The sequence below is a fragment of the Pristiophorus japonicus genome, chromosome 11 (assembly GCF_044704955.1).
Source record: "Pristiophorus japonicus isolate sPriJap1 chromosome 11, sPriJap1.hap1, whole genome shotgun sequence".
NCBI classification, from domain to species: Eukaryota; Metazoa; Chordata; class Chondrichthyes; family Pristiophoridae; genus Pristiophorus; species Pristiophorus japonicus.
The window spans coordinates 198212394-198226848 of NC_091987.1; the positions used below are offsets into that span (position 1 = coordinate 198212394).

The following is a 14455-nucleotide window of genomic DNA, read 5'->3' on the forward strand; positions in this document are numbered from 1 at the left end:
TCCCCCTCCCTCTCCTCCCCTCCTTCTCCTCCCTCCCTCCCTCCTCCCTCTCCCCTCTCTCCTCCCCCTCCCTTTCCTCTCCCTCCCCTTCCCTCTTCTCTCCATCCCCTCTCCCCTCCCCTCCTCTCCCCTCCCTCTCCTCACCTCCTCCCCTCGCCCCCCTCCCTCTCCTCCCCTCTACCCCCTCCCTCTCCTCACCTCTCCTCCTCTCCCCTACCTCCCCTCACTGTCTGAAACACAGACACTGACAGACAGAGAGAGACACACTGGGGGGGCTGTTGGAGGGCTCCTGGTGCTACAGTCGGTGAGTAGAAACATAATTTTTTATTTATTGATTTTTTAATGTTTTTAATTTTTTGATTGATTTATTTATCATTTTTTATTGATGATAGCTCTTTATTTTTTTAAAGTGATGTGTTTCATGTTTGTAAACTTCCCTTACCCTCCCCCCCCGCCCCCCCCAACCACAATCTCTCTTCCTTACGCCTGATTTTCTAAGTGTAGGCAAGGTTTTTCTGAGCGTACAAAAATCTACACTTACTCCATTCTAAGTGAGTTTGGAGTATGTTTTCGCTGCCTAAATTTGCAAAACCGGACACGCCCCCTTTTGGAAAAAAAATCTGTTCTAAAATGAAACTGTTCTAACTCACTAGAACTGGAGCAAACTAGATGCCGAGAATTGCAATTTCTAAGATACTCCATTCTAAACTAGTTGCTCCAAAAAAATAGGAGCAACTCAGGCCAAAACTTGACCCCTAAAAGTGAGTTCTCTGTCACAGATGGGACAGAGAGTCGTTGAAGGAAAGGGTGGGTGGGGAGTCTGGTTTGCCGCACTCTCCTTGCGCTTGTTTTCTGCATGCTCTCGGCGAGGAGACTCGAGGTGCTCAGCGCCCTCCCAGATGCACTTCCTCCACTTAGGGTGGTCTTTGGCCAGGGACTCCCAGGTGTCAGTGGGGATGTTGCAATTTATTAAGGAAGCTTTGAGGGTGTCCTTGAAATGTTTCCTCTGCCCACCTTGGGCTTGTTTGCCCTGTAGGAGTTCTGAGCAGAGCGTTTGCTTTGGGAGTCTTGTGTCAGGCATGCGAACAATGTGGCCTGCCCAACGGAGCTGGTCGAGTGTGGTCAGTGCTTCGATGCTGGGGATGTTGGCCTGATCAAGACGCTAACGTTGATGCATCTGTCCTCCCAGGGGATTTGTAGCATCTTGCGGAGACATCTTGGTGAGATCTCAGAGATGCAGTAATCATGACCATCTTTAAAAAAGGGGACAAGTCCGACTGCGGCAACTACAGAGGAATCTCCCTGTTATCAGCCACTGGGAAAGTCATCACTAGCCATCCTCAACCATCTTCTCTCTGTGGCTGAGGAGCTTCTCTCGCAGTCACAGTGCGGATTTCGTCCACTACAGGGTACAACGGACATGATCTTTACGGCGAGACAGCTGCAAGAAAAATGCAGGGAACATCACCAACCCTTGTAAATGGCCTCCTTTGACCTTACAAAGGCCGTTGACACTGTCAGCCACATCCTCCTCCGTTTCGGCTGCCCCAAAACTTTGTCGCCATCCTCCGCCTGCTCCACGACGATATGCAAGCCGTGATCCTGACCAACGGATCCATCACTGACCCAATCCACGTCCGGACCGGGGTCAAGGGGGCTGCATCATCGCCCCAACCTCTTCTTGATCTTTCTCGCTGCAATGCTCCACCTCACACTCAACAAGCTCCCCGCTGGAGTGGAACTAAACTACAAAACCAGTGGGAACCTGGAGTGTAGTCACTGTTGTAATTTGGGAATGTTACTGGACTAGTGATCCAATGGTTATGTTACTAGCCTAGTCATCCTTGACTAATGATCAGGAGAAGAGTTCAAATCCCACCATGGCAGCTGGGGAAATTTAAATTCAGTTAAAATCTGGAATAAAAAATGCTAGCATCAGTAATGGTCACCATGAAGCTATTGGATTATCGTAAAAACCCATGTGGTTCACTAATGTCCTGCAGAGAAGGAAATCTGCCGTCCTTACCCAGTCTGGCCTATATGTGACTCCAGGCCCACAGCAATGTGGTTTACTCTTAACTGCCCTCTGAAATGGCCCAGCAAGCCACTCAGTTGAACAACAAGATGGCTCACCACCATCTCGAGGGGAATTGTGGATGTAATAAATGCTGGCCTTGCCAGCGATGCCCACATCCCATGAACGAATAAAAAAAAAACAAATATCCTGATTTTAGGAAGCATTCTGGATACGAGCAAAAGGCAGCTACCATCGTTCTAGTTTCCAAAGCCTGTCTTTAAATGAAACCTTTTCAGCTGGTGGTCTTCCCACTGACGTCTCGTTTCTCGGCCACTAAAACTGACAAGGCTCCAACCCTAGTCGTCACAGAAAGACAATGTGATGTACCAAATCTATGACAATACCTTTCATGTATTTAGCAGTGGTGATAGATATATCTTTGACAAATTTCAAAGAAATTGGCCTTATGGTAATTGGATTCGTCGGATTAACCCTGGAACACTTCTACATGACAGTGCAGGATCAGTTGGTCTGAGTTTGGCTGAAGCCCATGTGTCAGGATGTGATTCTGGTCGTGCAACATTATCATTGCAAAATGATGCTTTTGACTCTGCATTTAATAGGGGTAGATAACGTCGTATCAGATGTGCTCAATCCATATCTCGGTCCATCGTCGAATGAGAGGTCTATCTGGGGGTATTTCAGTACATAGTTAAGATGTGTGGACATCAGGAAATAGATTTCCGTCTCAGACGCCGATCAACTCCAGTATTTCTACTTCGGGCCTGAGATCATATCAGCGTAGGGGTTGAACAGCCTCTCCTTTTTGGGGGGAACATGCATTTCCTTCATTTCTCCTGATCCCAATAATAGTTCTAAAGATATAAGCGGACAAAATTATATTTACACTGTTAACTACTTTTTGGTACCCCAAACCACGAGTGGAGGCGGGGTCTTCACTCACACTTGAGGGTGCAAAATTGCAGTATGATTATTGAACGTTACCAATTGGTAGGGTCTCTCCTCCCTCGTGGCAGAGACCTTGATTGATCACTACCGAGCATCCTATAATAGAATTTAAAATACAAATTGGAAGAAGTTTATGTATTGGTATTCTATTAAGTCAGTTGGTCCTATCTCGTGTTTTGTCATGTAGATAGCGCATATCTTCAACTTCTGTTCAGTACGGGTCTTCATGACCCTTTTGTGCTCGGATTGTTGGGGATCACCTGTTGGTCTCCTGTCTTACACGAGATACTTGGAAATTGTGCTCAGTTAGCCTTTGTTGGTTGCTAATTGAGGCCTTAATTTAGTTCTGCACAGATTAATGCTCCCACCAATTGAACCCCTGTGAACATGAGCTTAATTTGTTTAACACGTTATCAGCATTAGTTTTTTTGCAGACCTTCTTGTAGATGAGCCGCATTTGATGTTCCGCTTTGACCGAGCAGCCGTACAGCCCACCCAGAGATTTTATTTGTAGTCACTTCCCAAATAATTTGAGCAAAAAATTGTTTGGTCCATTGCTCAGTCAGTGCTGGCACATTGTTTCCATGATGCAAATTTTCACAGAGCCCTACTTTATTATGTCTCTTGCACAGAGCAATTTAGGAAGTCTTGACAGCTATTCATTTCCTGTGATGCAAAGACCCCAAGGCAAAGTGGTATTTAAGCAGCAGCTAGCTAAATAGCTGTCTCAGTGCGACTTACCCTGCTATCATCTTACAAGGAAGGCGGCCAGTGGGAAGATTGAGGGTCATTCTATCCTCCTACAGCTGCTTCCTAGATCTCCTTCAATCAGCTTCCAATTGATACCAGACACAGTAGCAGTAACTGTCACATTCACCAAGCATTACTGTCCAGATTTAACCGTGGTATCTGGCGGTGGCTGAGTACCTTCAGGGCTTGTCCCACTCCGCCGCCATAACTTCACCGGAAGCATGGGTGGAAACGCAGTTTACGTGCACATAGGTGGCATTTTCATGTGCCGAGTTAGCCTGTATTTTCTCCAAACCTATCAAGCTAAGCTCTACTCCTATGATGTGTGAAGTATGCACATCATTTGAAGAATGAGTAAGAACAGATAGAAGTCTGTTCCACATGTGTACTTGTGAAGCTGTTTGCAGAGTCAGCCAAGCACTGCATAGACTCTATCAGGAAGGGCAGACATCGACGATGAGGTCCAACACTGCCTCCACTGCGCCAGTGCAGCCTTCGATCTCCTGAGGAAGAGAGTGTTCGAAGACCAGGACCTTAAATCTGGCATCAAACTTATGGGTCTACAGGGCTGTAGTGATACCCGCCCTCCTATATGGCTCAGAGATGTGGACTATATACAGTAAATGCCTCAAAGCGCTGGAGAAATACTACCAATGCTGCCTCCGCAAGATCCTGCAAATCTACTGGGAGGATAGATGCACCAATGTCAGTGTTCTTGATCAGGCCAACATCCCCAGCATCGAAGCACTGACCACACTCAACCAGCTCTGTTGGGCGGACCACATCGTCCGCATGCCTGACACGAGACTCCCAAAGCAAGCGCTCTACTCTGAACTCCTACATGTAACAAGCGAGCCCCAGGTGGGCAGGGGAAATGTTTCAAGCACACCCTCAAATCCTCCTTGATAAAGTGCAACTTCCCACCGGCACCTGGGAATCCCTGGTCCAAGACCGCCCTAAGTGGAGGAAGAGTATCTGGGAGGGCGCTGAGCACCTCGAGTCTCGTCGCCATGACAGAGACTGTAATTCCCATATTGGACTGTACAGTCACCTGAGAACTCACTTTTAGAGTGGAAGCAAGTCTTCCTCGATTTCAAGGGACTGCCTATGATGATGATGCTGAGTGTTGCCAGATGGTTGTAAAAATATGTTAGCTTGACTTTGCATATTATACAGCAACAAATTAAGTTTTGGGACTAAGACTTAATTGTGTGTGGTAGGACAGCACTGCTACACATTTATACTGTCTATCTATGGTTCTAAAGGCTATTTGTCAATCAGTGATATTTTCCTAACCAACTTTTGTATGATTGGTACAGGGCAATGATTTGTCGCATTTCTGTGATTAATTGCTTTTGTGTTTCCATGTGTTTAGTGCAGGAACTGTTTTACCTTTCAAACCATTGGGTTGAGGAGGCATCTGCCATGGGCACTGTCTTCTGTAGCAAACAGTGGGAGTCAAAGTGCCTAAGGGGTAGAAGTTATCCTACAGCTATACAAAGCCCTGGTTAGACCACAGCTGGAGTACTGTGTCCGGTTCTGGGCACCACATCTGAGGAAGGATATAGCGGCCTTGGGGTGTGCAGCGTAGGTTTACCAGAATGATACCTGGACTCCAGGGGTTAAATTACGAGGAGAGATTATACAAACTAGGGTTGTATTGCTTGGAATTTGGAAGGTTAAGGGGTGATTTGATCAAAGTTTTCTAGATATTAAGGGGAACAGATAAGGTAGAAAGAGAGAAACGATTTTACTGGCAGGGGATTCTCGGACTCGGGGGCATAGTCAAAAGATTAGAACCAGATCTTGCAGGATGGTAGAAGTTTGGAACTTTCTTCGGCAAATGGCAATTGATAGATCAATTGTTAATTTTAAATCTGATATTGATAGATTTGTGTTAACCAAAGGTATTAAGGGATATGGGCCAAAGGCGGGCGTATGAAGTTAGGTCGCAGATCAGCCATGATCTCACGGAATGGTGGAACAGGTTCAATGGTTTCCTCCTTTTCCCATGTTCCTATAAAATGTGCTATTCCTTGCTTTTGAAATCCCCTAACTTAATTGAGATAGTCATTCGTACATGTTGCCAAAAAGGGGACAGACTTTTCAGATTCTGTTCCGGTTTTAACAGTAAGAACTTGTATTCGTATAGTGCCTTTAATATAGAAAATTACCGAAGGTGTTGCCAGAGGATTTAGAGAAGCATTTATCAAACTTGCAGCTGAAGTAAATTCCAATAATCAGTGCCAAGCTTGAAATGCGACAAAGGAATTCTGCAAATGGAAACGAAAATTCAGCACTGGTTGGGAAACTTATTTGCTCTATTTATGCAGCACAGTAACAGAATGTGACAAAATATCCAGCTGTCAAAACAGTGATTGGTACAGCGGGCTGTGAAGTCGCGGTGTGAGTGAGCTAGAAAACAAAATGCTCAGCGAGGAAGAAAGACGCAGGCTAATTTCAAGATAATAATTGCAGGAATTGTCAAGCAGCGAACTGGTCGTTGTCTTTGGGGGCAGAAGGGATATTCATTGCTTGAATGCTTTTGTCTGTAGACTTTGTACTCAAGTGAAATATTTTTAAACTGTGACCTTCATGAGCATGTCACTTGAAGAGGCAATTGGGAATGAAATGTCTCCTCTCGATAATTGCAGCAAAAAAACCCGTCAGCACGAGCACAGATAGGATTTTGTGTTAGTGCTCATATCAGCTTTCACGGTAAAATGATCAACCGGAGGAAATTCACCCTTCGGGTTATCTCAATTAAAACTAGTGGTATTGCAAATCTGTTCCCTTTATCACCCACATATCTCGGCATCATTCAATGGCAATTCCTGTGAATGTTAGAGCTGGAACAATCTGTAATTAAATGGGAAAGTGCAGATATCACAACCAAGTCTATGAATGAGAAAGAAGAATATCAGTATAGATAGAAAGGGATAAAGATTCTGCTGGAGAAAGCCCTAAACTTTAACAAGCAGGCATCTACAGGCTATAGATTTCCTGAGTTGATTACTTCTATTATTGAACCTGATATTTTTTTAAAGTGCAAGTACTGATGGTCACCATTTTTATGCCTTCAGTTCGTTTCACTATGTTGTCCAACAACTACTTACAAATCCGCAACATTAGGAAAACAGATGAAGGTACTTACAGATGTGAAGGAAGAATTGCTGCCCGGGGTGAAATCAAATTCAAGGATATAAAGGTTATTGTTAATGGTAAGTTGTTAATTCTCATTACGATAGTCATTGATCCAGTTTGGTGATTCATACATCCCTTGGATTTAAAGGAAATACTGACTCATGTGACTATATGCAGTTGTTAACTCAGCATTTCGTCCCATTTTCACATTGTTTCATATGTAAAATGGTTTAGTTAATGACAGCTTGGCTTTATATAGCACATCATAAATAGGAATACTGAAAAGAAGACAGGCGTCTGAGAAACGGAACACTCTGGAAGGGATACAAGGAGAAATCCTGGAAGGGTGACAGAGGTAATGGTGTGGGAAGATAGAAAAGTGATAGGTAGGAATGAAACCATGAGTGGGCAGTCACATGGAGCTGGGCGACTGAGCGGCAATGGAGGAGGCTGCCACGGTGAAACATATTGAGCACTACAGATGATGAAGAGGGATAATGCACCACAGAAGATGGCAATCATGACTTTGGCTAGTTGCCTTGTATTAACACCTCATCCACTATTAATGCCTCCCCTCGTATTTGTGTTACAGTTCCTCCCAGCATCCGCGTCCGGGAAATGGTGGTGAATGCCACGGCACACAGTGGTCAGTCTGTCATATTGGCCTGTGATGCGGATGGCTTCCCAGAGCCAGACGTGACCTGGCAGAGGTAGGATGAATAAAGAACTCGAACGGGAATCAAATTATTCTAATTGCTTCAATTTTCTGTTTTTTTTTCTCGCTAGCAACACGGAAGTACTGTCTGTTCAGCCAGAGCTAAGTGACTCACTCTGGTACCAGAGTCCGCTCTGGGTCTGATGTGCCTTTTCTGTTGAACAGGTTCTAACTTGATGGGCTTTCGATATATAATAAATTGAACTTCGCTCGAATGATTTCACTGACTATGTTTTAAAGACAGAGAAGAATAGTATTGGTTTCCTTGATCATATGGAATCCAATAAATTTTCGTCTGTTTATATTAGTGAATGTCAATTGCTCTTGTATCAGGAAATAATTTGTTACTATGTTACATCGATAATTGACAAATTCAGGAGTTTCTCTCTATCTGGTGTCTACATGAAGCCAGAAAATACAGCAATATTCATTAGTTTGGTGACCAGTTCCCATGATTTGTTGATCCTGTTTCCTGCTGTGATTTTGGAGCAGTGATCACTGCTGTTGAATTTACACTGAGATGAACACCTAAATGCCTTTGCTCCTTCACAACTCCCGATCTTTCACCATTAAGAAAATACTCCAATTTGCCTTTTCCAAATCCCCAATTCCTAACATTGAACTCCATCTGCCAGAGTTTTGCAACCTCATCACCTGCAAGTTCCCCTCCAAGTTACACACCATCCTGACTTGGAAATATATCGCTGTTCCTTCACCGTCGCTGAGTCAAGGTCCTGCAACTCCCTCCAAACAGCACTGTGGGAGCACCTTCACCTCACGGACTGCAGCGGTTCAAGAAGGCGGCTCACCACTACCTTCTCGAGGGCATTTAAGGATGGGCAATAAATGCTGGCCTTGCCAGTGACGCCCACATCCCAGAGCAAATTAAGAAACAACTCACTGTCTATTTCCTTGTGTAACTTTCTGTTCCCACCCACCCAACTTGTTGTGCCTCTTAACTTAGTGTCCTTTGCAAACTTTTATGATATAAACCTATTCCTTCATCCAAGTCATTAATATATATGGTGAAAAGCTGAGGCCCCAGTGCAGATCCCCGCGGAACACCACTTGTCATGTTCTGGCAGTTGGTGAATTAACCCTGTATCTCTGTCTCTGTCTAACCTCCCAACCAATTACTGACCCATGTCACAAGTTTACCTCCAATTCCGTGGGCCCATTTTTGATAATGTTTTGTGCGGAACCTTCTCAAATGCCTACTGTAAGTCCATATAGACAGCATCTATAGACACTGCCCTATCCATTTTGCTCGTGAAATTAAAAAAAAATTAAATTAGAATACTCAAACATGACCTACCCTTCACAAATCTTTATTTTCCATTTGGATGATTAGATGTCTGCTCCCTACAGTGCTCCAAGCATTGCAAACCCTTTAATCCCAGTACTGCTAGCTGTTAAGCGGTGCAGGACAACTTGCCTGCTGATTGGTTGATTTATATTAGTCACTATCAGTAACAATAAGGTGTACACTTTCAATACAGGTGAGCTTTTTGTAACCATCAGTGGCATGTACGACCACAGCCTGTCAGATAGAGAACTGGGCATCGTGTAAACAAACAACAATTTGTTTTTGAAAGATCCAATCACCAGACCTTTAAAAATCATTGTTCAAATTTGCTGACAAATGTAGATAAATATCCTGGCTCTGATGGTGAAATGGCACATTTGTCACTGCACAATTCCATACAAATAAAGCTAGGTGTAAATTGCCTTTTCCCTCAATTTCTAACCCCCTCCCCACCCCCTATCATTCTGAAAGAGCTGAGTCATGTGAGTATCCAGTTCCACAGACAACCCTCTAGCACCTCATCCAATAGTCCTTTCTTTGGTCCGTTGGGGTTTAACAGTGAGCATCAGTAAGGTTATTCATCTGTGCAAGGCATCGTAAACGAATCTGATCCCATCTTTTCTCAGTGTCCATACCTTCCAGCAGGGATCATCAGGTAGTGATCAGCAACGAAGCCCTTGGCTGATGATTTCTTCCATCTCGCCCATCCCCAAAGCCGAGAGGCATATTGACCAATTGTAATGTCTCACCGATGATGATGGCTGAGATCACCTGACTTCAAAATCGGCCGACAATTAAGATAAAATGGCAGCCGCGGCGGAGCGCCCTCCCCTTTAAGGGCGGACGTGCCCCCAGCCACTGGCAGCTTCCCGCTGGGGGAAGCTGTCAGGGGCACTTTGCAGCGGCGGCTCTGCTCCTGTGGGGCAATTTCCCTCGCGGGGCGGAAAGGGGTCGCCGAAGGGCGGTAATGGCAGAGCAGGTCTCCAATCGTCCTGGTTAACCCTTGCCACTGGATAAAGGCCTAGCTCTGTCAAGCCCGTGTGGTGGCTGATGTGCAACGGTCACCACACGTTAAAAAAAATCCACGCACAGGCATCTTCCACCCTTCAATTAGAGTTCAGGACTGGAACATCGGGTCCTTCATTGAAACATCTGTGAACCCATGTGGAAGCAAGTCATTCCCGTTCGAGGGACTGCCTATAATGATGAATGGACCTTAAGAAAGGGGGCAGTTTTTCTCCCTTAAACTCCTATCTCACGATCTTTAAGGCTCAGTACTACTCTGGGTGGTACACTCCCCCCACCAAATCATTGAGAAAATTAATTTGCTTTTTTTTTAATAAAGAGAAGTGCTGTTTAACTGTAACATGAAGTAGCTTTTTTATTTAAAAAAAAGAGGGGACAACAATTTAAGTGCAAACCTAGGCACATATTACAAAAAAACACCAGTGTTTGTGGCTTGAAATGAGCACTGACTTGCCAGACTGTGACCAGTGCCCTGAACAACAGATCCATGGCATGCGAGATTGGCTGATTGCAACGCCAACACAGCTCATCACAAGAAACTACTTTACAGGCAGAAACCTGAAACAAAAAGGTTGATTCCATTTCTAATTTCTACAATGTAGGTGGTCAATTCATTTGAAGAGTGGCCAATATTTTTCAGCTACCATCGCTGTTTGGCCTTGCACTGTTCATTTCAAGCGCAAGGATGGTAATTCAGTGTATAAAGGGTAAGACTTGGCTTAGCAGCTGCCTTTGTCAAGTGTACAATAATTGCAGTCAAGTGCTAAAAACATTTTGTGTGCCGTGAAATCATGTTTTCCCTCTTTCTACCTCATTAAACACCACTAACGTTATTAAGAAAGTATAGTGCAAGCATGAACAGACATGACTTTAAATGGATGCTAACACATAATTGCAGTGTAGGTATTTAACCTTTTTGAGGACTACAGCAACTTTTGTACACCTAAATGAAATTACACTGATATTTACATAGGGATGTATAACACACTTATCTGAAATCCACTATTTTAACCAAAGAATTAACTAGTTTGAAGCAATAAACAAAAATAGGCAGAGCTGAATTTCAGATGCATTTACTAAATTGCCATCTGCTAGTAACTCGTACCATAATTTCAGGATGAATATAGAATCGTTACAGCACAGGAGGAGGTCATTCAGCCCGTGCCGGCTCTCTGCAAGAGCACTTCAGCTGGTCACACTCCCCCGCCCTTTCCCCATAGCCCTGAAAATGTTTTTCCTTCAGGTGCTTATTCAATCCCCTTTAGAAGGCCACAATTGAATCTGACTCCACCACCCTTTCAGGCAGTGCATTCCAGATCATAACCACTCGCTGCGTAAAAAAGTTTCCCCTCATGTCGCCTTTGGATCTTCTGCCAATCTATGTCCTCTGGTTCTTGACCTTTCCACCAATGGGAACAGTTTCTCTCTACCCACTCTGTCTAGAGCCCTCATGATTTTGAACACCTCGATCAAATCTCCTCTCAACCTACTCTGCTCTAAGGAGAACAACCCCAGCTTCTCCAGTCTCTCTGTGATTCCTCCTCCCTGGAACTATTCTTGTAAATCTTTTCTGCACTCTCACTAAAGCTTCCTAAAGTGCGGTGCCCAGGATTGGGCACAATACTCCAGTTGTGGCCGAACCAGTGTTTTGTAAAGGTTATGTTTCCAACTTGTTACAAGAAAGTGTGTAATAAAATGATTTGGGGTTCAACACAGTCCCCTCATCCTGAGGTATATTTAACACATTATTTTGTCTTTGTTACTTAACAAAGGAGACATGTAGCTTGAAATCTCCAAGTCATTAGGTACTCCGTTAATCATACCTGTCACTAGAAATACACTTTTTTTTGTGTGGGTTTATCGAATATGCAGTAATCTGAAGACCTTCTAGTATTTGAATGATTGCTACGTATTCTCTGTCTGAAGCACATGCTTGTTACAGAATCCAGTTCTATGCATTGTGTCTAGTTCATTAAATTGAATACAATAATTAATTGCAGGCAAAAGCATAAACCACTCTATTTAGCTAAGTATAAATAATAGTTCCTCTTTAAATTTGCCTCAGTAAATCTAACCTAATTCCAAACCAGTTTTATTCTTTGCCACTCTTCTTGGAAAGCTGTCTGAGAATGGGAAGCCGAAAAAGGCTTTGTTTGTAATTGATTTGCTTTTATGATGCTGAAGAGGTTTTTATATGTACCTGTAGTGGGTTAGAAGAAAATCGTAAAAAATCTTGGCTTGGTGTTGAAATATTTTTTCCCTGAGTCGAGTTAAATTGATTTTTTTTAACTGCTGCAGTAAAACATTATGAAAAATTGTGTTGGCATTGTTTCAGATATTTCAGTAAAATCTGCTTTGGTTCTTCTTCAGAGAGACCCATATGTAGAAAGGCATGGCCGATTGTATCTACTTATGCGGCTCGGTGTCAATTTTAAACCAAAGATAGTAATGAGGTGATATCCATTGAGTGTAAAAGTAGTGTTTCTTTAGAAAGCTGATCTTGCAGTTGAATGTTCTTTGTCGAACCTTTGATTAGTAGATTCTATTCCAGCACAGTACATTTTCCTCATTTCTTTTTCAGAGATGATGTGGTCATTGAAGCAGACGGGGAGAAATACGTTATAAACGAGGATGGCTCTGAGCTCACAATAAACAAAATCGGGAAAAGAGATGACGGAGACTACATCTGCATCGCACAGAATAAGGCTGGCGACGTCGAGATGGAGATCACTCTCAGAGTTTTTGGTAAAGCTCGTCACATTTTCACGAGGCTGAGGATAAAGTCCATGTCGCCAGGGTAGTCATCTGACGCCTCCCCTTCCTGCCACGTTCCAGCCTTGTCTTACCCTACACCTGTTGGGAAGTGTGGTGCATTCCGCCACTCTTCCATCCCCATTATACAACATCAACTTGCATTTATATAGCGCCTTTAACGTTGTGAAACATCCCAAGGCACTTCACAGGAGTATTATGAGATTTATAAAAATTGACATCGAGCCACATAGGTAGAAATTAGCACAGGTGACCAAAAGCTTGGTCAAAGAGGTATGTTTTAAGGAGCGTCTTGAAAGGGGATAGAGAGGATTATGGAGGGAGTTCCAGAGCTTGGGGCCTAGGTAACAGAAGGCCTAGGCCTAGGTAATGACCATCAATGGTTGAGGGATTATATAGAATCATAGAATGGTTGCACCACAGAAGGAGGCCATTAGGCCCATCAAGACTGTGCTGGCTCTCTGCAAGAGCATTTCAGGTGGTTAAACTCCCCGTGGCAGTCCCAGCAGTATGGAATGCATCTGCCCATAGGAATGTGGACACATACAAATCGTAGACTAATGCCATTTGCCTGGTTTGAACATTGCTCACAGGTGGGGGGGGGTACCTGTTAGGCCCCAGAGCTCAGTGGGCAGTTGAGGTGGCATAGGGGGTAAGATCAAGAAGGGACCCCTACAAGTGCTCTGTAGATAGGCCCCAGCAAGATCAGTGCAAATTTTGACGCATGTAGCTAATCTATTTTAATCAAGCAGCATGATGGCTGCCTCTTTCTCCTGCTGTGGCAGAGCCCTGAGGCATGGCACTTCAAGCCTCCATCTCCAATCTAGAGCAACTCCTCACCAGTCCAGGGAGTCTGCAAATTAATCTGGACTCTGAGATATGCTGGGGTCTGTGGGGCATCTCCAGGGCAGGTGCAAACCCACCATACCAGATCTGTTACCAAATCTGAAAGGCGCGAGCATATTTGGTCCATGCCCTGCCAATATCACACATCCGGGGTCTTGGGGCAGCTGTGATTGCCTTCAAGTGAATATCTGCAATATCTCTCCTCTACCAGTAGAGGCCCAAAGCGAGCTTTGAAAATAGTGTGCCTCCCTCTAGTGGCAGAATATGAAATGTTCTCTTTAGTCCAGTGATTGATTTAATTTCCTGTTCATTTGAGCAACACATTATTAAAGAAGCATCTTCACTTTGGTGTTTGGCAAATTTTCTTTTCTTTTATTTTTGCAAGCACATCTGATATAAATTTCATTCAAACTGATGGCCGTGTCACCCGTGTTATGAATCATCGTGTCAAAAATAACTGGGTCACTCGCCACGAAAAAACGTTTGCCAAATATTTTATCTTAAGACAGCATTGCTTTAACCGCAGATAGTTTTGCTTAGAAAGCAGTTTGCTAGAGGGATTTAAAAAAAAAAATAATTGGAATATATTTCAATGATATAGTGGAACCTGACATCTGTTGGTAGCCTGTAACATTCATCACCCATTACAGAAGAGGGTATGTTATGGAGAAGAACATGGAATTCAGCCTTGGGGTAAATTTTATGATTTAATGCTCCCCATACAGAGCTTGGCACAACTGGGGCGCAAATCACGAATTCAGGTGCGGAGCTCAGTACTTGTGTCCTGCATAATTTCAACCGTTAATTTTAATTAATAATGGAATTCATTTTGAAGGGTGGAACATTGTGCGACTATGAATCAGGTGTAATGATCTCGCCCCGACATCCCAATATGTGCTACTCAATGCAT

The 14455-nt window shown here is 43.8% G+C and overlaps 1 protein-coding gene across 10 annotated transcripts in view; it reads left to right on the forward strand.

The window, feature by feature from the left end:
• LOC139276426 (neural cell adhesion molecule 1-like) overlaps nucleotides 1-14455 on the forward strand; it is a 632849-nt gene that overhangs the window by 410629 nt on the left and 207765 nt on the right. For all 10 annotated transcript variants that reach the window (XM_070894397.1, XM_070894399.1, XM_070894402.1 and 7 more), the window contains exons 5-7: nucleotides 6820-6957; nucleotides 7473-7590; nucleotides 12509-12672. In XM_070894397.1, the coding sequence (XP_070750498.1) occupies nucleotides 6820-6957; nucleotides 7473-7590; nucleotides 12509-12672 (420 nt within the window). The remainder of the gene's footprint in view (nucleotides 1-6819; nucleotides 6958-7472; nucleotides 7591-12508; nucleotides 12673-14455) is intronic.